General features: G+C 40.9%; 1 protein-coding gene across 2 annotated transcripts in view; it reads left to right on the top strand.

The window, feature by feature from the left end:
• Positions 1–26,819, top strand: part of LOC129330712 (serine/threonine-protein phosphatase 4 regulatory subunit 1-like) — a 59,528-nt gene that overhangs the window by 8,952 nt on the left and 23,757 nt on the right. For both annotated transcript variants that reach the window (XM_054980868.1, XM_054980869.1), the window contains exons 2-9: positions 4,065–4,197; positions 6,749–6,855; positions 8,443–8,585; positions 10,403–10,549; positions 18,888–18,995; positions 20,481–20,546; positions 22,758–22,916; positions 24,441–24,595. In XM_054980868.1, coding sequence (XP_054836843.1) covers positions 4,065–4,197; positions 6,749–6,855; positions 8,443–8,585; positions 10,403–10,549; positions 18,888–18,995; positions 20,481–20,546; positions 22,758–22,916; positions 24,441–24,595 — 1,018 coding nt within the window. The remainder of the gene's footprint in view (positions 1–4,064; positions 4,198–6,748; positions 6,856–8,442; positions 8,586–10,402; positions 10,550–18,887; positions 18,996–20,480; positions 20,547–22,757; positions 22,917–24,440; positions 24,596–26,819) is intronic.

Raw genomic sequence — 26,819 nt, 5'->3', positions numbered from 1 at the left:
CCATGAACAGAAGACAGATCTTTCTACAGTCTGAGAAAAGCCCCAGGTTTGCAGAAGAATCTGCAATCTTAAAAAAAAAAACACCCTGAGAAGTTACCCCTCTCACCCCAATAATAGCAGAAGTGCCTCTAGCTTTAAGAAAGTGCTCTCTGAGACCTGAGTGGCTATTGATAGGCAACCTCAACAGTAACACCAGCATTCAAACCTTTGTTTCTGCCAGTAAAAGGCTGGGGGGGGGGTGTTTCCATTTTTTTTTTTACCTCTGAGGGGGGAATTATTGGGGCCAGGTCTGACAGCAACCAGTGGACCACTTGCTACCACTTGACTTCCATGACTTACCCAGGTTTAGCTGCTTGCTTTGCTGTAATGGCAGCCACCACACAAAAGCCAGTATAGCATAGTGGTTAGAGCTTCAGACTAGGATCCGGAAGACCCAGATTCAAATCCCCACTCTGCTGTAGACACTCAGTGGGTGGAAGGAATCCCATTTCCCTGGTGGGAGCGAGGGATCCCCTGCTCCTATCTTTTACCCCCCCCCCACTTACCTGGCTGGCTGGGGGAAAGGTGGGGAATGGGCCTCCTGTCCATGCTCCCAGGCCCGGCACAACGATGTCACTGATGTCATTGCGCCACCCCAGAGCGCTCCCACAGCAAAGCACGCGTGCTCTCCGGCCTTGAGTGATGATGTCACTTCCTGGAGGAGAGTCTCCAAGCACCAGGAAGGTAAGCACTGGGTCCCCCCTCTCCTGCTGGGAGGGTAAGGGGACCTGGCAACCCTAGTAGGTGACCTTGGGCAAGTCATGCAATCTCACAGGTTTGTTGAGGGTCTCCCTCAATAGGTCTCTCTCAACTCCCAGGTTTGTTGTGAGAGTAAAATGGAGCAGAAGAGAATAATGCCAACTGCTTTGGATGCCCATTGTGGAGAAAGGTGGGGTACAAATGAAGCAAATAAATAGCTAAAGATGGGACGGATAAAAGGTAGTTTGGTAAGTGGAAAAAATTTCATCTATCACTACTGAAAGATTTAAAATTAAGTTTACATATAAACAAGCAATGATAAGAATTTCATGCACATTTATTTTTGTCATACAACAAAACAATTCTGATGCAAAATGATAAATAAGTTTTGCTCTTATCACTGAGAAATCCCGAGACACACCACAGTAAAATCATTGCTGAAAATACCAGGCACCACAGTGAAGTTTCTAGGCTCTGTGGCGCCGTGGCTCCTGGGGTTTATCAAGCCCTGGTCTAAACCAAACCAGGGCATGTGGAATCAGTGCTCTTAAACAATAAAAAAGTGCTAGTTAAATGCTCTTCTTTAAATAATTACTTTAGTATGTCACTGCATCTTAGTGCCAAGGGGTGGCTGCTGTGTAAATAGCGCAATTAGCACAACAATGATAACCAGGGCTACTTTTCAGGTTTACAAGGAAAAAAACCTTCCTTAAAAAAACACCCTAATATGGGGCAGGAAACCTTCACAAAGGTCATAATGTTGCATGGGGGGAAATAGCAAAAACTAAATCTCTAGAGTTTGGGAGGAATTTTTGGTTGCCATGGCAATACAACATAGAGCACAAACACTAGATATAGCCAGGAAAAGGGTAAGGACGCTGGTGGTTGTGGTGATGGTGGCCAGCAAGAGGAAGCTGTGAGTCAGATTCTGCAGCAGGGGGAAGGGAGCCAGAATTGCAGCTGGCGGGAGAGGGGGAGTGAGCCATCGAAGGTGATCCAGAGGCAGTTGTGAGGAGGAACCATAACAAAAGGGAGGAGGTAGAAAATAGGATTTCTCTTCCTCCCTAAGTCCTTGTGGGCCCCCCCTCTTTTTTCTGTTTGTTTGCAAACATGTTTTGAACAATAAAGGTGGAAAACAAATGGAAAACAATAGCGTAGTTTCCATTCCACAAATCATCGTATTAGAAAATGAGACTTTCTTAAAATGATCCAAATGACTGCAATTTACAGTTCATAGGTCATGTTCATGTAACAGCAGGAAACAACCTAGAATAGTAATAGTTGTTCAGGTGGCTCTTCGATATGCCGCCTGTGGGTCTTCTGAGCACTGTTCTCCAATGTGGCACTTGCCCCACGTTTCAGGAAAGCGTGCAGGGACCTTGCCTATTGGGGTTTGCCGCTAAGTAGTTGATTTCCTCCTTAAACAGCTTCTGCTAGAGGAACCAGGTAAGCTGCAAGCGTATCTGTGATGTAGGCTCCATACCATGGGTGAAAGTAAATGTGGCTCTTTTGGTTCAGGGTAATTGAGAATGTGACTTTGAGCGAGTCACGAACGGAGTGATTACTCCTGGCCTAGAACACCTTTTGCTCTGTTTATCTTTGTGTAATTTGTTGTTATGGAGACATTTATTCAAATCTGAGTTTTTCCGCGATGAACTATGAACAGTGGATTTTTTAGGAAATAATATTTTTAGACAATAAAATGCTGAAAAGTCTTGGATTTTGTATGCCACCAGCACTCCTTAAATTTATGTCTAGCTATTGACTTTCCTCTATAAAGTTTGTAACCTCAATTGAGTAGTTGCATTACAGTATGTTCTGCATCCCTCCCCCCATATCCTTAATGATGCATGTGGGGATCTGTATGTGATGTTTTCATTCCACTGTCTCACTCCAAAGGAGGTATATAGCATTGTGGTGAGTGTCCCAGCAGCACAATTTGCCCAACTATCTTCCCACGTACATGAATGTTTTGGGCCATTAGCGTTGCCAACAACCAGCAGCTGTTGGGCATTTTGTTGTGTTTCCTAAGTGTTAGTGGTTTCTTTCTTTTACATACACCTGAATATGGATGATGGATGGACAAACTGTTCTTAACCTAAGGTACTGTTAATCCTGGTTAATAGTTTTAAATATATTGTCTGATTTGCAGCACTTTCTGCAACTGTCTTTTTTTTTTTTAAAGAATCCCATGCCCCCTTTATTATATATCAGAAGTCAGATCCTGGGTTACAATTCTTTTTTAAAAAAAACACAGCTAGTAGGCTCAGTAATTGGGTTCTTATTTTGAGTGTTACAGGCCTTTTTGCAACACTGAGAGTTACGTAATTTGCAAATGCTCTCAAAACTTCTATCACACATCTCATTAGTTTAGGCCAGGGTCTCCAATGTGGTGCTCGTGGGCACCATGGCACCTTTCCTGGTGCCCACCAAGTGTTCTTAGAAAGTGGGCGGGGCCAGGTAGGGCTTTTGCCCAGCTGGGCTTCTAATTGACCATTGGAGGTCTGATCGACTATGTAGATTTTTAAAAAGTTACTTCGGTAGCTGCTGCCACAGCAGCACAAGGATATTCATTGTGTGACTGCAGGTAAGCTGTGTGCATACAAGAAAATATTTTTAAGCAGTATGTTCATTTTAAAAGGCATCCTGTTAAACAGAGTTTCTGCCTGAAATGTTGAAGAATTACTACTGCAGTTATGTATAACCTCACTTCCTAACATTTTGTAGTTGATTCTGAGATAAACTGCAAGAGACAGATTACATGAGGACGTGCATGTGAAGGGAGTCACAATGTTAGCCGGGAAGCTGCGTTTTAAAAGACAGGTTGGAAGGCTTTGTCAATTTCCCTTCTCTATAGAGCCAGCAAAGATGCTCCTCAGAGGGTTTGTTAATTTCCTCTTTGCCTCCAAAAGGCTCTGTCAGTTTCACCTCCCCTTTAGGAGGAGAAGAGGAAACAAACAAACCCTCTGAGGATCTTTGCAGCTCTGTAGAAAGGAGACATTGACAGATCTGTCTTCTAAAACTCAGCTTCCCTGCTAACATTGCGACTCCCTTCATATAAGCGTCCTCAGATAATTCGTCTCTTGTAGTTTAGCTCTCTGCCTCCTGATGCATTGACTTTGTGGTTGTATTCGCCACCCTGTGTAAGAATCATAGAAGTGCCTGCAGGATCAAAACAGTTGGGGACCCATGTTTAGGCTTTTAGAAATCTTAAAGTTGGTGAAAATTGGACTGATTTTCAAAGGCTCAAGTTCTCCTGACAGGCATATTTAATGCTGAGGTTTTATTTTTCCTTTTGCTGATATACTGCCTTTCTTCCCTTCAAGTTGGGTTTGAAGACTATGGACCAGACTGTGATAGCATGAGGATAACTGCGTTCTTGGACATTCCAGGGCAGGATAACTTGGCTCCGCTTGCACGTCTGGAAAAATATGCTTTTAGCGATAATATATTCAACAGGTAACAAATATGCTGCAAATAATTATGCTACTGTTATGCTGTGAATGTTTCGTAGATAGAGTTTCTATGTGGGCAAAAATTTTATCACACGTTTTAAATACACTCTTTTTATTACCTGTTTAATAATGCAGTGAAGTATTTTTTAAAATATAAAAAAATGTGCTTGATAGTTCTGCTGTGCGTATTTGTGAAGGAATTGGGAAGCTTCACAGTTTTTTTTTTTACTGCCATCGGACTATTTCTTTCTCTTCTTTACACCCTTCCTCCATATAGACAGCTGGCTTTCTCTAACTTTTTCTATGAGCCAGCTGTTGTAATTCAGAATTGGTAGAGCAATGCTAGTGACTACTGCTATGTGATCTGGTTGAAGTTGAGGGTGGTCTTAATTGAGGGCTCTCATATGTCAGTAGCAGAGCCCTTTAGAGACTTAATTGATGCAAGAGGAGATATTCTAGTGTGTTTAATTTTACTGCTGATACATAATGATGTCAAAGATTATGGGGCTGGCTCTAGGTAACCCATGTATACAGACACCTGGATGATTTGATGGAAGCTGAACTCCATCAGCAGCCGCTTCCAGGTAACATCTTCACTGTTAAGTCGAGGTCTACATCTAGCAGACCTAGCAAATATCATAATGATTCCAGTTGCAGCTTACATGAAAGGTGCAGAACATAGAGGCAGGAAGAGGGATGTCCACATCGTGACCACCACATGAACCTTCAAACTGCTGCTGCCTTTGATTCCACTGCTCAAAATGATAGTGGTAAATGTCAGTCTATGGAAAGCAGGATACTCTGATTTCATGGCCCACCCCTTGCAGCAAGAAATCCAAGGTCTCTTGAGTCAAAGGTTATTTATTGAGAGCATATATATTCAGAAGGTACAAGTGTCCATAAATAATCCAAAGGCTGAAAGAAGCTTTGGCTGTACACAGAACTCTTGTTGAGAATGACATGTTACTGACGTGTTGCAGCATATCAAACCCTCCAGTCCACCTCCCCCCTGTCTGCCCAGTTAGTATAGAAGTTGGGAATCCGAAAGTAACTTCTCCAAGGTCACTGCGGTGAGCCATCTCAGATAAGACTGTCTTGGGAACCAAAGCTGCTCCTGTGAACCTGCACAGAAAAACAATACTGGAAAAATACAGCAATGAGAAGGCAAGATGGGAGTGCTGTGGGTCACAGTCCTGACAGTAAAGTGGTTTCACAATGGCAGCTATATAGTAACTCTCAAGGGCTGAGGAACCGGCTCCCTGACCTGTAGCGCTGCTGTAGCAACCACACAAGGGGTGACAAGGGGCCTTCCCCTCCTTTTCTTTGTGACATAGCTGATGTGAGAGTGGAAGAAGCTTTCTCTCTTTGCTGTGGTGTTGTTAGCTTCAGTTTGGTGTAGTGGTTAAGAGCAATGGGACTCTTAATCTGGAGAACCGGGTTTGATTCCCCACTCCTCCGCTTGAAGCCAGCTGGGTGACCTTGAGTCAGTCACAGCTCTCCAGAGCTCTCTCAGCCCCACCCACCTCACAGGATATTTGTTGTGGGGATAATAATAACATACTTTCTAAACCACTCTGAGTGGGTGTAACATTGTCCTGAAGGGAGGTATATAAATCAAATGTTGTTGTTGTTGTTATTATTATTATTCATGGCTGATAGTGACTAAGTTCAGACAAAGCATGGTTTGAAGGAAGGTGCTTCAAGTGCTCCTTGCTTTTCTCTTGCCCACTAGTGTAGCTAGTCCTCCCTAGCAACTGGTGAGAGACTTAACTTGGGGGGTGGTCAACATAGACTTTTGCCCAAATACCGGAGTGTTCCGGGTGCATAGGAAGTGCCATCAGTGTTTTAGGATGTTGCCGTTGTTCCTCCCCTCCTGTCATTTTTTCCCATTGCCAGCCAGCTGCGTGGCAGTGGGAAGCGCCTACTGATAGTGGGGGATCCCCTGCACCAGTGGTGCTTGGTAAGCCTGTTGCTCACTCACTACCTATTCCATTTCCAGGATGCTCTCTTTAATTTGCCAAACTGTATCTAGAGACAACCTCGAAGTTATATTGTGTACTAACTGATTTAGATATCATAGGGGACCATGGTGAGAGAAGTCTAGAAATGAAGGACATAACGGGTGCATGCAAGCCCCAGCACATTCCTCTTCTTCCATAGAGAATGATTATCTGTACTGCATGATTTCACATCTTCGCTAGTCCTTCTGGAGCCTAAACTGAGATAGAGTTTTAGAAATATTATGATTTCTCCTTTGCATGTGTTAAGACATAATTATAGTTACTCTTGGGTGTGCTGCCATGTAAAAAGCCTTCATATCTTTCTGAGCATTGCAAGTTACGGGCAAAGTTCATATAATAGTACTTTTGCTATCTTACTCCTCGAGCTACAGTATGTGGCACAAATAGAAATGTAACAATCTTAATCATCCAAACTTCTCAAGTTCCCCACCCCTTCAGCTACATCAGATTGCACTGTGTTTTATCTTGCTATCTGAATTAAGTTTTTAAAAACCTCAAAAGAATATTATATTAAATGATACTTTTTTGTTATAGGCAAATCATTGCCAGAGGTTTACTTGATGTCTTTCGAGATTTCAGTCATAATGATGAAGATTACTTGATAGTAATGGCAATAGTGGTCAGACTATCTGAAGATACAGGTGAGATTTTCTGTTTTACAGCAGGTAGATATGAAAAGCCATGTGCATGTCTTTTTTGTCTGGAAAGGCTTTCTGAGGTGATAAAGATAATAAAGTTTCACTTCTTCACCAGATGATGAAGAGCTCTTCAGTGAAGTTTTGAGTTGTGTATTGCAATATAAAGTTAATTACGTGATCAGAAGTGCTACATTCATTAGCGCTAGACTTCTTAAAACTGACAGAGCAGAGATTCATCCTGCCATGTAAATGATCAAAACTCACTGCCTTTCCCTGCTCAGCCCAGCCAGTCAGCTAAGTATCAGCTTGGATTCCTTGCTGGTCGTTTCTCTTCTGCCTATCTATCCAACAACATGGGATTATCCCAAAAAACTTTGTAGGAGTTGGTGAAGTGGATCTGCATTGCCCACCGGTGTGTACCCTGAAAACCATTAACTGGGAAAAACCTAGTAAGCAAAATGGACTGTATTGTGGGGAACTTTAGCAAGGAGGTGGGACTTGGCAAAATCTCTCTCTTCTGTGGAGATTATCGGTGGAACAGGGAAAATGGGGAGATTTTGCTTTATTCCCCTCCCTTGCTGCATCCTCCCTCTTGTGGCAGTACATTTTTATAAGCATCCCCCACCCACCCACAATGGACAATTCTGGGGCATGTCTGTGGGGCTTTCGAGGGAAGGGCAAAGTCAGGGAGGTCCACTGCACCAATTCCTTTCAAGAGATTTTCTGGTAGGCTCCAGCCCCATTTATGCTGCTGTAGTTTCCTTTACCTTTTATAAGTACGCTGCTGTGCTTTATATTTGAACTCTGTAAGTCATTGATTTGCCTCTGATGTTTCCAGTGAGCCTTTCATTGTGCGTATTATGTTCTTTTATCATCTCTTCTACGTAAACCTGTAGCTGGCCTGATATGGAATAATTGCTTCTGTGCTATAAACTCCCTAGTTGATCCATTGCCCTCCAGCTTGTCCTTTAGCACATATGTGCCTGCCTGTTTGTATACCATTAGCTTTCTGTGTTCCAAGTATGCATGATTGGTCATCTCACTTTGAAGAGATCTCCTTTAGTAACAAAGCTCTGTAGTTCCATCATAGTCTATGTTAACTAGTGGTATTGAGGAACTAAGGAGAGCTTTTCCCCCCAGAATTTGTGTTGTGTATGTGAGATTTTTGAATGCATACTTATTATTAAGGCATGTATGAATTAATAATAAGTATGCATTCAAAAATCTCACATAAATTAAGTAACTACATTCATAAGCAATGAGTTTGGAAATCATGTTCATATTCTTATCCAGGTTGTACAGTCAGACATAACAATTTGATTTGGACATTTGCATAGTCTGCCTTGCAAGTGTATACAGCTCCTCTACAAATTTACCCTGTGTGAAAATAAGTTGCAATTAGACTTTGCAGAAAATAATACCTTGCTGTGCTTAAGTGAACGATATTCTAAAAGATTTGGAACCCTCTCAGAAACATGTTTACTTACTGATTCTTCTACAATTTCGCAACATAAGATGCTCTTTATTGAAACCATGTGTTTTCTGTCGTTACTCTGAATACAGCTATTTCATTTTTTTTTAAATTCCCAGAGCCTACTGTACGAACAGAACTAATGGAGCAGATACCACCCATTGCTATTTTTCTACAGGAGAGCAGACCAAACTTTCCTACAGCTTTTTCAGAGTATCTTATGCCCATTGTTGTGAGATACCTCACAGATCCAAATAACCAGGTAAGGATTTCGGTACTGAGTATATAGTTCAGTTATTATTAAGATCTGTTCTTTGGGACGGTGGAAAACTCTTTGGTGCACTGTGTACTGTTTGCTTCACTTATTTTATGTTCAGATAATTCTTGTCTTGAAATTCATTTTTTGTTGGGATTGTCCATTGTTGGAGTCATCAGTGGAAGAATAGGAAGCATCAGATTGTACAGTACTTTTTGCCTGGATCTAGCTGAGGCTGACAGCACCCTTTCCTTCCTTTTTCAAGCCATCATAGATGTGGCAATCAAGAGAGAGGAAGCAGCTAGGAAGCCTTTTATCATGCATGGATTCAGCTCGGCTGAGCATCTTCTCCCTAAGAAACACTCGTGCTATATTTTTATGTCATTTGTCTTTTAAAAGAATTTCCATCAAACCTCCTTTGAGAGCCAATTTGGCTGACAAGGGATAAAATAAATAAATACATCACATTTATTAGAAAATGTATGTGAATGCTCAGTAGCCACTTCTGTTGAAGTGATTAAAGGACTTGTTTATATCAGAGAAAGGTATAGGAATGTCTCAAGATATACTAATTCATAGTTATTATCAGGAACTGAATACCCTTGTATTGATGGCAGGGAAAGTGTCTGCTGTTGTGTGCTTGCATTAGATTCAGAAGTCAACCCCCCTCCCCAACTGATAACAATGCTGCTATTTATATTATCATCTTAAAACTAAATAGTAGCATGTCAATAAATCTTAACTTAGCAGAAAGTCCTACTTGTGACTCACTTTAGCATCTGATTTATTACATCATTCCACGACTGTGGAACCATCTCCTCAGGGAGGTGTGCCTGGCCCCCTCACTTTCTAGCTTTAGGACAGCTTTTAAAATTGTTTTTTAACTCTGTTTTTAACTGCTGTTTTCTGATATTTTACATTGCAAACCGTGTTGAGCACCTTTGGAAGAAAGGTGACTAATAAATATTTTAAATAAATAAAGACATAAATCATTTATATAAGAATATGAGATGGAAGTGAAGTTAAGAGATTATCTTGGGATAGCCAAAGGGGCCCATGTGTCATGTTGTCTTTCCAGCTAGCAAACAGTCTGGATTACTAGCTATAGTGTGTGAATGGAGCTCCTCTGCACAGGAGGCTTCTTTGTTGGATGTCAGAAATAACGCTTGGCCTTACAGATAAGCCCTCAAAAGCTATTAGTTTTAGTGCCCTGCACATACTTGCATTAGTCATTTGCATCATATAATTTGCCAGAAAGGCAGCAGAGGGGTGGGGGGGCACACTATCAGATTAGTTACAGACTTTTTTCCCTGCCAGTTAAACTCAGGGTTATAATTACCAGTGGTGATCAGGTGAAGAGCTAATAACGAGCTTGCACCAGGAGCGGTCCTCGCCTTTGAAATTAATTAGGATCTTCTTGCATGCACAGAACTTCATGAATGCACTATGATCCAAAGCTTTGGACCAGTGCCTTAATTGTTCTCTAAGCTAATTCAGATGCAAACAAGTTTTCAGGACTGACCGAGACAAATAATGGTCAGGTCAAATCTCTATAATGAATTCCAACACTTCTGTGCTGAAGCTGTGACAGTTTTCAAATGTGTGACTGAATGAGTGTGTGTAACAGCTTCCCCCCCACCCTAAGTCTTCTGTTTGTTCTCAAAAATATTCTAGAGTGACACGTTACTGAAAATCTACCATCTGTAATTTGGTAAGAGGACAGGAATTTGTTTGAGTTTTCACTGGTATCATCTTGTACTTTTTTGTACTGATACAAAATTGCGTTTCTCATTGTTTTTATTTTCCCTTTTGTTTTTCAACAGGTTAGAAAAGCAAGCCAGGAATCTCTGGTGATACTACTGGAACAAGGTCTCGTTGCTCAAAATGATATTGAAAATAAAGTATGTCCAATCCTGTTAGACCTGTCTGCTCCAGAGAGTGACGATGAATACAAGGTGGAAGCTGTCAATGTAAGCAACAATTGTATTTTTATTTGGAGTTTTGAGGAACAGGGAGCTTTTTAAAATCTCCTATCTTTTATAATATCTTAAAGTTTCACCAGTTTTAATTCCACCTTTGTTACTGGCTTGTTGCTCAGTTGATTAAAAAGTACATTTAAAAAGTAATTTGTTCTTTTTTCCAGTAGTCCTTTTTAAAAAAAAAAAAGAAAAAAAAGAAAAGAAAAATTGCGACCAAGGGAGGGATCACTGCAGTGGATATCTTGTAAGGGACTCTCAGGGGTCAGAGGTGCTTGTTCAGTGCATTCAGCCAGCATAAACCACATAGGTGAGGCTGTGTTGACTTCCTTCCCATTTGTGCTGTGTTTGAAAAAAAAAGGCTGAGTATAGTCAGTGCAATCTATGCAAGGGAAAGAGCAACTTCCTGTGAGAACCCCAACGCTAAATTGCACTTTCAGGTCACAAACTATTTATTCTCTTATTTCCAGTTTAGCAGTCAAGTATCAGGCTGGGCATGTGAGAATCGTTAATACTGATGAGTTCTATGGAATGAAAATGTCCCGAGAATGTCATGTGTACTCCCCCTTCTCAATTTCAAGGCCTTAACTAATCTACTGAAGCAATTCTGTGGAATCCTTAGCAGCATGCGTTTCATAACTGTTGGCTTTGCCGTGGGGGTGTTCCAGTATGCAGAGCTGCCACCAGGATAGACTTCATTCCTACCCTAGCACACTCTTCTGTAATATATCATGATTTGTTTAATAATAAAAACAACAGTGTGCTTATATATCACCCTTCTAGACAGATTAGTGTCCACCTCAGAATGGTGAACAAGGTCAGTGTGTCATCCCCACAATACAGCTGAAGAGTACTTCGGGCAGTTTTTATTTTGCTCAAAATCAGGAGAACGGCGTCCCTGCTTTTCAGTGCCGTCCGTGTGATTCAAGGTTTCTGTTTCCCACGGTTTACCTACATGGAACTGGAGTTGGAACAGGACCCACGATGATAATCCAGATTTGAGAGCATGTGAATATCTGCTATGTGTTTCCCTTTGTCCCATGCCTTAGAAGGCTCATCTGTGAGCGCATAAATTCAAGTGTGGAGTAGTGGTTAGTGTTGAACTAGGCTTTAGGAGACCCAGGTTTGAATCTCCACTCTGCCATGGTAGCTCGCTGGGTGACCTTGGGCCAGTCACACACATTCAGTCTATCCTGCCTCACAGAGTTGTTGTGAGGATGAAATGGAGGAGAGTAGCTCCTTTGTGTCCTCACTGGTGAGAAAAGCAGAATATAATTGAAGTATAATAAATAAAGTATCCTAGAAGACTGTTTCCAGTCTGTGTTTTAGACAGGAAGAACTGTCTAGATTTGCCAAAATTCTTGAAGGTGGCTTGGGCTCCCTCACAATCCCTCTCCTACCTCCTTTCATGCACAGAACACAAATTATTTATTTCAGGGTTTATGGCAGGCAAATCGTAATTTACGTTTACATCTGAGCTTGGCAAACTATGGTTTGTGCTTGCCCTGCAAACTAAGATTCCAAACTGGGGGGGAAAACATGGTTTGGAAATCTCATTTGTAGGGCCAGCTCAAACCAAAGTTTACCAATTCAGTTTTAATGACCAACTTGTGGCTTTTCACAAAAAATAACTAATTTGAACATGGTATGCAATAGTGGAAGAGCTTGCATGGGTAAGCCTGAGGCCGGTCAAGGTCCTTCATGAACCGAGTCAGTAATTCAGAGTATTTGTTTCCAAACAGCTTCCCCAAAGGACTTGTTAACATAATGTGTGCCTCGGAAGGATCTCTTGCTCTCTTTTCCTGGGAAGTTGCCACTCAGTTGTTTCTTTAACGCAGGCTGTTATCACCTGCCAGTCTGCCCACACAAAGCCCCTTTGACCTATAAATAGGTCAAAGCTCCTCTGAATTGCTGCCATTGAGACTGCAGTACCTTGGAGCTTGAACTTTGTAAATCCTATTTTCTAAATCTTGTTTTCTTACAATTTGAAAAAAAGAAAAACCCGGGACTGCTATTGACCAAACAGAGTTGTTTTGAAAGCTGATTGAAATGTGTTTTCAAATTATAAAGTTTCAGGGTCAGAAGATCTGTGATCAAACCTTTTTATTAATTTAAATATCTTACCAGCCATTTAATTTATGAGACACAAATAGAGGCACGACAGAAATGTCTATATTTCTTTCCTCTGTAGATCAAACAGCTACCTTAGGAGATTTAAAAAAAAAAGAAAATGGTGTGGGGAGAAAAACACCCTTTGCCCTCATCCTATTTTCAGAATCAAATTAGCAGTCCCCTGTGGTTACATTTAGTTAGATGATGATGATGATGATGATGATGATGATGATAAATGTCATAAGATCTTTGTGTTGAGCTTTTAAAGCCCTGATTCAAGAACCTGATGTATATGCAGAAATACAAAAGAGATCGCATTTACAAAAAATAACTGTACATTTGTCTAGAGAATACTTCAGTTATCTTTGGACTACAGACACTTAACAAGAACTATATATATATATAGTAATTTGTTTCCCCAGTTCTAAAGTAGGTGATAATATAATTCCACATAACACAGATAACTTTTGCTAACTTTAAATATCATTCTTACATTCACGCTCAATTCCATGTTGTTGTTGTTGTTTATGCCTTTCTCACTGAGATCCAAGACAGATTACATAGGACATTGATGGAGAAAAATTCAATATGATCATCAGTTAGGAGTCCATTCAATGAAAAAGGATACAATAAGATATGGTAGCTACAAATTGGAAGACTAGTATAAAGCTGAACACATAGATGAAACCTTTCTGAATTAAAGTGTACATAATTAACGTGACATGTTTAGCAACGTTGAACTACCCAGTAGGAGCTTATTTATATCAGCAGACAGTACCCTGTCCGTTACCAAGGACTAGAGTCCTTGTCTCTTACCAAGTTACCTATTTGAGCTATTTCTTATGACACAGCTCTGTCGTCTGAGTAGAAAGCCTTCCTGAATAATTCTGCATAGTCTGAGGAAAGCCAAGAGAGTGGGAGTTTTTCTGACTTCCTCAGGCAAGCCATTTCACAAGATAGGGGCTACCACTGAGAAAGCGCATATACAAGCATTTGTTGATTTAGTTCAACAACAGGGTGGTATCTGCAGAAGGCCCTGTTCAGATGAGCGAAGTTGCCATGGCAGAATATAGGGAGAGAGGCATTTTCACATATATGAGGGGTCTAGAGACCATGAAGGGCTTTGAATGAAACAGTCATGAGCTTGAATGGAGGCCATTAACTGAAGGGTAGCCAATGGAGCGACTGCAGAATGGGAGCGATAGGCATGCTCCATCTGGCTCCTGAGAGTAAATGAGCTGCAGTGTTTTGCACCAGCTGGAGTCTCGGAGTTGGCTTTGAGGGGAGAGCTATGTAAAATGAATTACAGTAGTCTAATTTCAGCGTTACCATGGCATGAATCCAGGTGGCCAGATCAGCTGTGTTGAGGTGTGTGTGTGTGTGTGTGTGGGGGGGGGGTCATCTTCCAGGCTAGTCTGAGTTGGGAGAAGGCCTTTTGCTGCTGCATTTACTTGCTTCTCTAGCAGCAGTGCTGGATCCAATATAATCGCTAGGCTTTCACGGAGTCAGTCAGGGTAAACTGGACACCATCAAAGTTTGGAAGCACACAGTTCTCCAGGAACACTGTAGACCAGTGGTATAACTGTATGGGGGAGCGGTCAAAATATTTATTTACTTTTACTTCCAGCTGTTAGAAGATTTAAACTCAGGAAGGAAAATAAAATGTCGCTCTGGTCCCTCCAAATAGATACTCGCCGTCTCCTTTGAGTTCAAAAGACTTTAAGTTCCAGCAATAAAATATTTGGCAACTTGCCTTAATTGTGCTATCTTATTTTTCCCATGATGATGCCGAGGAACCTAATTCATTTATTTTTGTGAATATTTTTATAGTAAAACTATGAATTATGAAACTGCTTAATTCCTTAATGTCTTGAGTGCTTCAGTTCAGTTAAAAGAAACGTGCATGCTTCAATTCAGTGGCGTTTCTCACGAAATGTGAAAGGTATGCAAATACGCTTCAGCATGGGTGCCCGATGCTTTACCTGTAAGATGGCTTTCCCAGTCAGCCTAAAACTTCTTGTTGGGGAGTTGCTTAGGCCAGCTTCCCAAGTGAACACCAGATGTCTTTTTTCAGGGACAGGCAATTCCATTATAAAAGAAATAGTATAGTGTTCTCAGATTCTTACTTGGCATTCCATCACAGCGGCAGCGCTTGTCTGAGTAGCAAGATGCTATTTTTAAGCGCGATATACTTTCTATATCTTCTCTAAAAAAACTATCAAAAGTTTGGAGCCTTATCTTTGCCATATTTGAGTGAGCTTTTTGTGGTATTGGCAACTTAATAGTGTTGTGATAGACTTGGGTTATTTGTTGTTGTTTTTTTCCTCCTGAGATCATGTGGCATAGGAAATTTTTAAAAACGAAATTGAACACAGTCTGACCCTTAGGACTTCAGGCAAAGAATAATTGATTTCAAAATGTGAAGAACCCAATCAGGCCTTTTCCATCACGGCTCCCACTGTCTGAAATGGTGGTGAGGGGAGCCCCCTTGTTGGAGATCATCTGGAGGAGCTGCAAGGCTTGCCTGCTGCCAGGGCTTTTGGGAGAGTATGGACAGCAGGCACCTTTTGGGGTGGGGGAGGAGGTATTTGGAGGGTTTATTTTATCTGATTTTAATCTGTAACATTGAATTATTATTCCTAAGGGGCTTGAGCCAAGAGGAAAGCTGGGGTACAAATATTTTAATAAACTGAATAGGGTGGGGGAGTAAGAACTGAAAGTTTAGGGATGGTGATGCTGGCTGGGGTCTGTTGCTGGTGGAAGCACTAAGTCAGCCCCACTGATGTGGCTTCTAACATGTGATCCCCTGTATTAGCAGCACTCATTTGTTTTGGCAGAATCCCCCCCCCCTCCATCCTCTCTGAGAATTTTGGTGCTATAGGTGAAGATGTGATCAGGGCGACATGCATAGCAGTTGAATTGCTGGATGGAATTGAGAAGCCGTCTTTTTTCATGCTAGGAAGAGGTGTACAGAGTTAATGCCTTTTTGAGGAAATCATAAAGGGATCAAGAGGAAAAAAGTTATTATCTAAATGCCACAAAATCATGTTGAAATTAGAAGATGATGACATAAGAGTTATATAATAATATCAATATCTCTGGACAGTGCCAATTACTATAGTAATACTGACAGGGCCTCTGACAAACAAACTTCTGCATACTCAGGGGAGCTCTTAGATACATAGAAAAACATGACTTCCACCTGTCATGTCAAAGGGTGAAGGATTCCCTCCCCCCCCCCCCAAAACCCAGCATGCTGACCTTTTTCTGTCATGAAATCCTAATAGAAGAGTATATGGACATGCTGTTATTCTGACCTTTGACATTTTTGGTGGGCAGAGCCTTCCTCAGTATGAGTGAATGTTTGTTTTAAAGCAGAGGTATTATCTAATTTATTTATTTAGGTTACTTTTAAAACACTTTTCTCCACTCAGTTGTGGAGTTGGAGCGTCTTACAATATTACTCTCCACATAGATGCCACAGAATTTTTTTTCAAATTATAGAAATATTTCAAATTAATATTTCAAATAACAAATCCACAGTTGACATGGAGGGGAGAGGGCAGAGCAAGCAATAGCAGCTCTGCCCTTGATGACCCCACTCTCGACAGATGAGTGCTCACTTATTTACTGCTTTGTTAGTTAGTCTAAAGTAGTCAAATTAACAGTCTTCCTGGAATGTACTTTTATAGCTTTGTTGTCGTTGAGCAGTGGAGGTAGCTGAGGAGCAAAACGCCTACTTTCCCTCCATCCCTGGAAACGGCCCTGTAAAATTGCTAAGCTGAATAATTCAAGAGAAATGCTCTGGAACATTTTGTTGTTGGTCCCCATTGATATTTATAACTGTAGCTTGCCCTACAGCTACAAAATCATCCCTCAAAGGGATAGGAATTTAAATGGACCATTTTCTCTCTAACAACTGTGAATAATTTTAGGTCATATAAGCTTTCCTTATGTGTGTCCATTTGGGATGGGTACTTAAAATTCTGTATCAATTCACTTGCTAGTTTTGTGTAAATTTCATACAATGTGCTTACTCCTGCTGATAACTTGGTATTTATAATGCAAGCATCTTTCGTGCTTGGTGAAAACTTTAAAAATATCAAATTATACTATGTACAAATACTGGATAATATTCAAATTGTGATTGGTTACAATATTCCTTTTCAGCTAGAGTTGATATACTTGAGATTTACTTGTTTTAGATTCTTCTAACCTGCTGTTCTCTGCTCAGTGTGGACTTAAAGAAGCTTATAGTGTGTCTACCCCCCCCACAACTGAAAACCATCACGTGCTATATACATCTAAACCTGTTACCTAACAACAAATCTACCTAGCATCAACAGAATGATCTGAGCAAAGCCTTCCAACAGTGCAATCCTAAGCAGAGTTACTCCAGTCAAAGCCTATTGATTTTAGTGGGCTTAGACTGGAGTAACTCTGTTTAGGATTGCACTGTAAGTCACCACTGTGCAAATAGGTATGGTCAGCAGCTGCACATTCATGTGTGTTCTCAGTAGTGTCTCATATGTGTGGAACAGCCTGTCTGAGAAGGTCAGGAGGGGCTCCCACACTTCTCTCATCCTGTAGAATGTGCAAAAATTTTCATGAGGATGTTTTTAAAAAGAGATTTAGAACAGCAGTAGAATGAACAGCCCAGGAAGGGCATCTTTGTAATGTAATAGGATTGTAGCCCACAACAGTGATTATTGTAGGTATCACCTGCTTTTACTGCACTGTCTTTACCTTGTAACCCACTTTATGTATTGTTTATAGTATACCTTGCCTTAGACAGTTGGATGTTCTTGTTCTTTAATTCTGTAATCCTTGTCCAATTGCATTGTTCATTGGTTTTATGCTGTCTGACTGCACTGTTAATATTCTGTAATCTGCCTTTAGTGAGAAAGGTGGACTACAAATAAATAAATTAAAAAAAACTGGAGAAGGCAGAAACTTTAAGAAATCCTTTGGGAAGCTGGAGATATTTTTCTTGTTCAAGAATATTATGTTAGAGATAGGCACGAACTGAAATATGAACCAAAGTTTGTGGTGAACCAAGCCTGTTCATGGTTTGCAAACCGGTGGTTCGTCAGAGCCCATTTCTGATTAACCGCCACGAACTTTAGGCTAATTCGTTTGGTTCATTTTTTGGTTCATCACTGCAGACAGCCTGGCTCTGATCAATCAGTTTCCTAGGCAACCAGGGGTGGACTTCCTGCAGATCTTCTGCTGACCCCAAAGTGACCCTCTGCTGACCCGGAAGTGACGATTTGCTGACCTGTATGTGATCCACCTCTAGTTAAAAATTACATACTTTCTATAATTTTTTCAGTTTTTAAAAAGTTTAATGTTCCCTACCTTTTATAATTCTCAATATTCAACACCATTTCCACTTATTCTAAAGCTTTCCTATTGTCTGTGAGTCTTGATGTTTTTCATTTAGCTAGATTTTTTTCAACATATCTATGTTCCAGACATAGTTTATTTAGCAAATGGCTTAAAAGCAAATGGTTTTTCAAATTTTGCAACCAGTATTCCAGCACTGGGAAGAGATTTTGCACTTGTATGACTTTAAATACCACAGGAAAAAGATCACCACAGTGTTCTTGGGCATTACAATATCTGTTATTGTCATAATAATCTCAATAATACTCTGAAATCTCTTAAACTTGTGACCACTGTATTACATATGAAAATAATTAGTGATCTGGTTACCTTGAAAGAGAATAGCAGGGGCTGAATACAGTCCTGTCTTTTTCCAGTCCTTTAGAAACCCTGTTTAATCTTGATGGATAAAGTTTAAAGTATGATTGTTTCCTTCAAGTTCCTGTTCAAATGTATAACCATAATTATTGGCCAAAAAGAACTAACGAAGGATAGGTCTTTTCCTTCCTTAAAGAATCAATGTGCTATGATCTTCATTCCATGATTTTAGAATGGAACAACTCTGCAGACAGCTGTTGAATGTTTTAAGTAAACTGATCCTTGAGGAGCTCTTCAAATACATTATATAGTATGCTGCATGAAAACCGTTGGAACCCAAAGACTCATTATTTTTTATTTTCCTAACCACATCTATTATTTCCTGAGCCATAATAAGTTCATTTAAACAAGACACATCTTGTGACACAACTTTCAGCAGAACTGTTGAGTCCAAGGGGAAATAATTTTAAATGGAAATAATAAATGGAGATCTTTTTGCCCCTTTTCTCCTTAATAGATAATCTGCAAAATGGCTTCTATGGTGAACAAGTCAACAGTTGAATGCTTACTTCTTCCCCGATTCTGTGAGCTCTGTGGGGATGGGAAGCTTTTCCAAGTCCGGAAGGTTAGTTCACCTTTATAGTCTCTATGCCCCTGCCCAACGTGAGGGCTTGCCCCCCGCCCCAGGGAACTGCACATATGTGAGCCAGCTGCAGAAAATGACATTGGCCATTTCCACACACGTTGAATAATGCACTTTCACAATCCTTTGGAAGTGGATTTTTTGTTCCACACATGGAAAATCAGTTTCAAATGTTCATTAAAGAGTATTGAAAGTGGATTATCCAACGTGTGTGGAAGCAGCCATAGAGTATCAGAGTGCAAGGTTCCCTGCTTGTCTTCAATAACAGTTTTGCTTGCCTTCAGAACACCTGAGAAAGAGGGGGGACCACACCTCATTCCTCCGTTTTATCTTTGCCATTGCAGAGAATGGACACATTGGAGAGAGAGATTTATGCTGTGCTCCCTCTACGCTGGAGGAGACTTAACAATGAGTCAGTGTGGTGGAGTGGTTAGAATGTTGGACTATGATCTGTGAGACCTAAGTTTGATCTCCCCACTCTGCCACAGAAGCTTGCTGGGTGACCTTGGGCCAGTCACACGCGCTTAGCTTAACCTACCTCATTGGGTTGTTGTGATGATAAAATGGAGAAGAGGACACCAATGTAAGCCAGTTTGGGGAGAAGGAATAAATGAAGTAAACAAATAAATTATGAGCTTAAACTATATCAATCCTAAAGTATTATTAAAATGCAGGTTTTACTCTTCCATTTGGGGCTGGAACAGTCTTCTCTTTCTTCTAGCGTAGCCTGTCCCGTATTCATAAGTTGGCTGCCCTGCAGTGTTGGTGATAAGAGTTGCTAGATTTAACTGAAAATAGTCCACAGTTTAACACAGTACTTGAGCATATACTGGAAAGTTTATCATGAAGTTGAGTGCTTTGCTGAATAATGGCTGTGGTACTGATGATCCTCAGATCCTGGCTATATTCCCATTCACTCCCATCTTATTTATGACACATTCTACATAACATGTCCCGAGCAGATGTTTCTGTGCATTACAGGATTCAGATGATAGCTCCTGCAGAATCTAAGGAGCTTTGGTGTATGGTTTTTAAAAATGTAGATAAGAATAGGGATCCCATTCCCCATTTCTTCCCCCTGCCATCACTCACCTGGCTGGTGGGGGGAAAGGCCTGAGAAATGAGCCCAGGAGCCCTGCAGCCTGTACCTGCACGCTGTGGAGCACTTCCTTGTCACGTCAGAAGTGACGTCATTCCTGGCATGACAAGGAAGTTCTCCGCAGTGCATGCTCCCCTCCCCCAGCCCCTCATTTGGGCTCCAGGGGACCTGGCAACCCTAGATAGGAAGCATGGTATTTTTTTCCTCCGGTCGTGTGCACAGTGAACAAATTATCTCCTGTTTCTAATCAAGGCAGAAGAAGAACTTATTTAGTGAAGAGCAGTGATGTTGACATCACAAGGATAAAGCATGACGTATGTAATAGGAAATCAGAAAATAAAAGTCAATAATTAGTTGTCTTATTGCAGGTATGTGCAGCAAATTTTGGTGACATCTGCAATGCCGTTGGGCAAGAAGCCACAGAGAAGAATTTGGTATGTTAAACGTCTTGAGAACTGCCCACCCACCGCCAACTCAGAACTCTTGGAATTAATATTGGTATAGGAGATTCTGTTTTATGCAAAGCAGGAGAAAAGTAATCAGGGAAGCATTAAAATAATCATCCCTTCTTTGTGTATACACAGTAGTCCCCTACCCTGAAATAAATGAAGAGGACTTTTATGGTAGATTTCTTCCACGTGTCTCTTGTAATCTCCTGACCTCAGCCATAGAATGTACACTTAATATGTCACTCTTCTTTCAGAACTAGATTGGTGTAGCTAAATAGTGTTTTTTTTTTCTTCCACCACTTTTAATTAAGGAATTGAATATATTGTTATAAAACAAATCTCTTGTTAAAAAAATTCTTGTTTCAGTCACAAGCTTATTAATTTAAAATTACTCCCCATGAGTGGCAGATGGAGAACTGCAACTTAGAGCTGCTGTTAGTCTGAAATGTAAAGGAAGGTTTCCCCAGTGTAGCCATGCTTCATAGCTATATATACCTCCTCTATTTTACTCAAGCAAGGAGAGGAAAAGAAAACAGCTGCAGGCCTCATAAAAGTGTATTGAGTTCTTTCTCTCGTCACTTGAATAATAAAATAAGCACAATAATTGTTTCAGTATTTGCGTGGCTGAAAATCAGATTCTCCTTGTTTGATTCGTTCAGGATATGTGAAATAATTCTGTAAGGTCCTGTTGGCAAAGGAGTTCAGGGAGAAAGAAATATGCAGTCCAGCAGAAAGCTTTCAAGACTTTAGGCAGCTTCCTTCCTTACAGCCATAGATTGCTAGAGACCTTGGGAAAAGAGAGCCACTGTGATGGAATGGTTAGAATATCAGGCTTTGACTGGACAGACAGGGATTCAGATCTCCACTCTACTATGAAGCTTTTGGAATGATCTTGAGCTAGCGTGTTTACCATCAGCCTAACATAACCAAAGAGATTGTTGTGTAGGAGAAATGGGGGGGGGGTGCATAATCATGTATAGAGAATGGGTGTGGCTCAGAGCATGTGCTTGTCATACAGGCAGTCCCTGGCATCTCTAGTTAAAAAAAGACGAGGAGGTAGGTGATATGGAAAATTTCCACACAGGACTCTGGAGAGCCACTGCCATTCAGAGTAGACAGAACTCACCTTGGTAGACCCATGATTTGATTTGATACAAGGCAGTTCATGTGTTCACATCCCCTGAGGTTTTTGGACGAAGGATCGGTCCCACTGAGTAGTTGTCATTTGTTGTAGATTGACAGACAGGCAATAGGAGGCCAACAGAGAGAGAAGAGATGGAAGGAGGTCTGGGGACTAAAACCTGTGGAAAGGGCAAGGAGACTTCTAAATATGTACAGTTCAGCAAGCGGTGATCAGGGCTTCCCCTGTTTTGCCACAGTGTCAAATAAAAGTTCATAAAGTAATTTGCAGCAGTATTGAGAATGCAGATAGGAATCCTGGCTTGGGGGAGAATTAAGCCAACATGGAAGCAGCAAGCAGTCTTCTCCTGCTGGCATAGTCATCTCCATAGCCGATGATCCCGGGAGTTTCCACAGGGATAAAATTTATCTTCTATCTGGCAGTGATGAAAGAAACCCCATTTACATGTATGCTTTGACCAGGAGACACAGAACTGAATTATGCTGAGTCTCTAAGAACGTAACAGTAATGTCTACATGAGCTTGATAGTATCTGCCCGGGCACTTTCCGCTTCTTCTACCCCAGGCTTTTTCTTTAGCTAGTGAAGGTGGTGGCTATGATTGATAACTTAATTTTGGAGGGGCAACCTTTCATGTCAGCATTTCTTCTTTAAGTCCTGCTGAAAGGGCATGAATATATTTTTAAAGTAATCTAGCTCTACTCTCACCTTCTCATCCAAGTTTTTGAAGTAAATCAAACTGACAGACAGCTTGTGTGACGTGAGTATTTGCTTACAAGTGTGGAGTGTACATAGTGTTTGTATCCACTATGTTGCTGAGATGAACATGACAAGGGGTTTTATTTTAAATTTCTCTATTAATGTTGCTTGGAGTCATTTGGCATCTTTTGGTACGAAGACGTAGCCAGCTAGAGGCATCAGAAAGTTAGCTTTCACCTCTCTGTCTTTAGATAATTATTTAAAAGTAAAGTAAATGCATTAACAGCTTGTAGTCCAAATCAACAATAAAGGCTATTTTAGAATTTTTATTTGCTGTTTCTTCACTTTATTTTGACAGATTCCTAAGTTTTTTGAGCTTTGCTCTGATAGTGTTTGGGGTATGCGGAAGGCTTGTGCCGAGTGCTTTATGGCTGTCTCTTATACCACTTCACCTGAAGTTCGGAGGAGCAAGCTGTCTCCTCTTTTTATCAGCCTCATCAGCGACCCTTGCAGATGGGTAAGTAATAAGTGGATTAGCTCATCGTAAATTTCAGCTGCACCATGACAGTTCTTTTCTGACTTTTGAGAAAAGAAAAACACACTTTCTCAACTCTGAACAGTTAAAATGAGAACTATCAGTGATAAAGTAGTTTAATGCTTTCACTGTATATCACCTCCTGGAAATAGGAAATAATTAGCGGAGGAAAAGAAGTTTACATAAAACTGTTGTCTTCAAATGATGATTGTGATCAGCTGTCAAAACTGATCTTAACTCGCCTTTTGCCATGTGCAGATATATAACATTTTTCTTTTCACTTCAATAGAGAAACTAACAGCAAAAGCATTTTTATCTTATTTCTTTATTCATGGTCCCAGCTGTTACAGAAACCAGGCCATTCCTTAGTTCTACCAAGACCATTATCAGACCTTGAGGGTCTTAAGTTGAGCCTCTGTCTTAATTTCCCAAAATAAATTTGACTTGAAAATACTGGTAATCTACTAAGGATTGAAGAAAATATTGTTTGTGTGAAAACTTTTCCTTCTGAGTACACATGCATGTTTACCTTCAGTTTATGAGTAGTTGAGTGGAAGCATTTTTCCTTGTAAGCAGTCAAGCTAGTTTTGTGATATAGTCAGCCGAGACTCTGAGGTCTGCTTGGGATTTGTCTTGAAACAAAAGTTCATAATGGGGATAAATTCTAGCACCATGGTCCAGTAAAGTCAATCCGTTTTCCAAAGTGGACTTCTTAATTGCTAACCTTACCACTGCTGCCAAGATGTGGTGGAACCCCTCCACTGACCCTCAGGCTCTGTCTCATTTTTAAGATAGTGTTCTCTCCACAGATCCTCTTCTGGACAGGGCACCTGTGTGAAAAAGATTGCTATGCTGCATCTTGGCTGCATATATATATCCTCCTGATAGCTTGCGCTGATGTGCGTGGTGCCAGAAAGACTGGCAGCTTTGACCACATGTTTGGAGGTATAGGGGCACTGAGTTAAAGGGATCAGCAGCAGTGCCAACCTTATTTCATGTTTCAGAAGTATGTGGAGGAAAAACATTTTCTATGAAAACAACTGCGTAAGGCTTGTATAATATTAAACAATACATTTTCTCCATTGTCATGATGTTGAGATGTGCTGTAAATCTAGTTTTAGGTAGGTGGTCATGTTGGTCTGCCCTGAAAATCTTGTTGGTCACTAAGGTACCACTGGACTCAAATCCTGCCATAAATCAAGCTGTTAACACACTCAACTTTGGTTCTTTGGTCCCTGTTCACAAAATATTTAAAAATTGTACTCACTCATGCAATAAAATTATATATAATTGCTTTTGTTACTTAAATAATCTTGTGTTTTAATGTCTCTGGCCTTTGGTAGTTTTTTGTTTCCTGGTTACTAGTCAGAGCTGAGTGGTTGTCTTACTTCCGAAACATATTCCTGTAGCAAGGTGAACTGCAGCGTGTGCATATTTAGCTCACCGAAGGATTATTACTTAACCCATTGTGACTTCTTACTTTTTCTACTTTTTCTAATATTCTAGGTTCGTCAGGCTGCTTTCCAGTCGCTTGGGCCATTTATTTCTACTTTTGCAAATCCTTCCAGTGCTGGTCTTTACATTTGTGAAGATGGGACTCTCAGCATCCGGCCTTCTAGCCCGCATTCAACGGGCAGCAATACAAGCACCAGGCCGTGCAGGTACGATGATTTGACCTTGGAGATACCTGATCAAAATTAGCAGATCTGGATGCACACCCTTAATTAGTACATTACAAAATCAGCTCAGTTATGCTATAGGGCCGATTACAGTATTTATGTCTTTATGGTTCTGTATATTTTGTAGTTACCCCAGTGGTCTCCACTAATCAATGTGTGTGAGATGGATAACTTTGGAGTAATAAGCACATTTGTGGCTTGGCCCTCACAGTTGGGCCAGGGCAAGAGTGGAAGTGGAGCTCCCTTTCTTTCTCTCTTGAAGGTAGAGAAAAGGTAACAGTGGAATCGGAAGACTCTGCTTTTATTTGAAGACGGGATCTCCTTGATTCTGCAAGTTGGAACTCAAAAGTCCATTCCCAATCTCAACCCAGCTAGACTCCTGACAGTAAAATAATTAATGTATAGGTCAGGGACACTTAGGTAGTATGAAACAAAGGCCATTTCTGCACACGTTGAATAATGCACTTTCAATGCACTTTAGCAATCCTTTGGAAGTGGATTTTTTGTTCCACACATAGAAAAGCAGTTCCAAATGTTCACTAAAGAGTATTGTGTTAGAGCGAGTGTTAAACTACGCTGCGGAATTAAACGCCGAGCTGGTCAGAGAGGCAAAAACTTTATTTGAGGAAGTTACATACTTGAGGGAAAGGGGGAGAGATAGATCCTAGCTATCTGACTACATCTTGCAGAGACAGAGAAGAAGTGTGGCAGGAGAGAGAAGAAGCAGGATATTGCCCTGTTTAGCCCAATAGGAGACAAGACAAGGAAATGACCCCCAGGAAACAAGAGAGGTGCTACTCTCACTGTCCTAACTAAGTGATCCTTGCTGCCCCCTGCATGGTAGGCTCTTCTTACTTCTTGCTGCTGCAGTACACCAGACATTGTTATTTCTAACACCCCTTCTCAATGTCTAGTGTACAAAGTCCACAAAGTTCAGTCTTTCTCGTAGACTTTGAAATTTCTCTTTGGCAAGTGGCTTGGTGAGGATGTCTGCTATCATTTCTTCTGTAGAGCAGTACTGTAGCTCAACAAGTCCATCTTCTTGCATATTTCTCACAATGTGATTCTTTATGTCAATGTGCTTGGTTCTTGATTCAATTCTTTTTGTATTTGCAAGCTTTATGCAAGATTGATTATCTTCAAAGAGTTGTATAGGTTTGGGTTCATTTATCCCAAAGTCTTTTAATAGTTGTAGAATCCACTTGAGTTCTTGGCATGCTTCTGCTGCTGATATGTATTCAGCTTCTGTAGTTGATGCCGCTACTAGGTCTTGCTTTCTGCTTGTCCAACTGATTGCTCCTCCACCATAAAAGAATACTCGTCCACTGGTAGACTTTCTGTCTGTGATGTCTTCTGCCCAGTCAGCATCCATGAATCCCACTAGTCTGGGATTGTCGCTTGCTGGTAGCTTGAGCTTCAGTTGTGCAGTACCTCTCAGGTATCTTGCCAGTCTTTTGACTGCTTGCCAGTCATTCACACTTGGTGATGCACTTTTCCTGCACAGTATTCCAACTGCTGCTGCTATGTCAGGTCTGGTCACTGTACTTATGTAGAGCAGTTTTCCAATTGCTTCTCTGTACACTTTGATGTTTCTCAGAGGTTCATTGTTTCCATTTTGTTTCAGGAAATCTGTTTCCATTGGAGTACATGTTGGTTTTCCATCTTTCATGTCCATGTAGTCTAGGAAATCCATGATCTTTTGCTTTTGATTGAGAATGGAGTACATGTTGGTTTTCCATCTTTCATGTCCATGTAGTCTAGGAAATCCATGATCTTTTGTTCTGGATCAGAGAGTCAATTTCTTCTTTTGCAGCTTTTCTCCATTTCTCTGCTTCTCTTGCTGGCATTCCTTCTATGTCTTCCCAGCTAGAAGGTTCTGGTACAGCTTCTGTTTTTGCCAGGTAAGAGAATTTCAGTGGTGGAACTCCTTTGTTTGCTCTGTCTGAGCGTCTGACACTTGGCTCTGCTTCCCCTTCTCTTTCTGTGGGCTCTGCAGGTGTCTCTTGTGTCTCAGTCAGGTCCCAGAGTTGCACAATTTCTGGCTGCTGTGCTGCATCAGCTTCCTTTGGTGTAGACTCTCTGGTGTCAGGCTTGCTTGCCTTCTCTTCTTCATCAATGTACACCACATGGCGGATCTTCACCGTGTCTGTCTCTGGGTTGAGGATTCGATATCCCTTGCATCCCAGTGCATATCCAACAAATATGC

The sequence above is a fragment of the Eublepharis macularius genome, chromosome 5 (assembly GCF_028583425.1).
Source record: "Eublepharis macularius isolate TG4126 chromosome 5, MPM_Emac_v1.0, whole genome shotgun sequence".
NCBI classification, from domain to species: Eukaryota; Metazoa; Chordata; class Lepidosauria; order Squamata; family Eublepharidae; genus Eublepharis; species Eublepharis macularius.
Note: the sequence above shows the minus strand (reverse complement) of the source record. Positions and strands in the feature narration are given on the sequence as shown.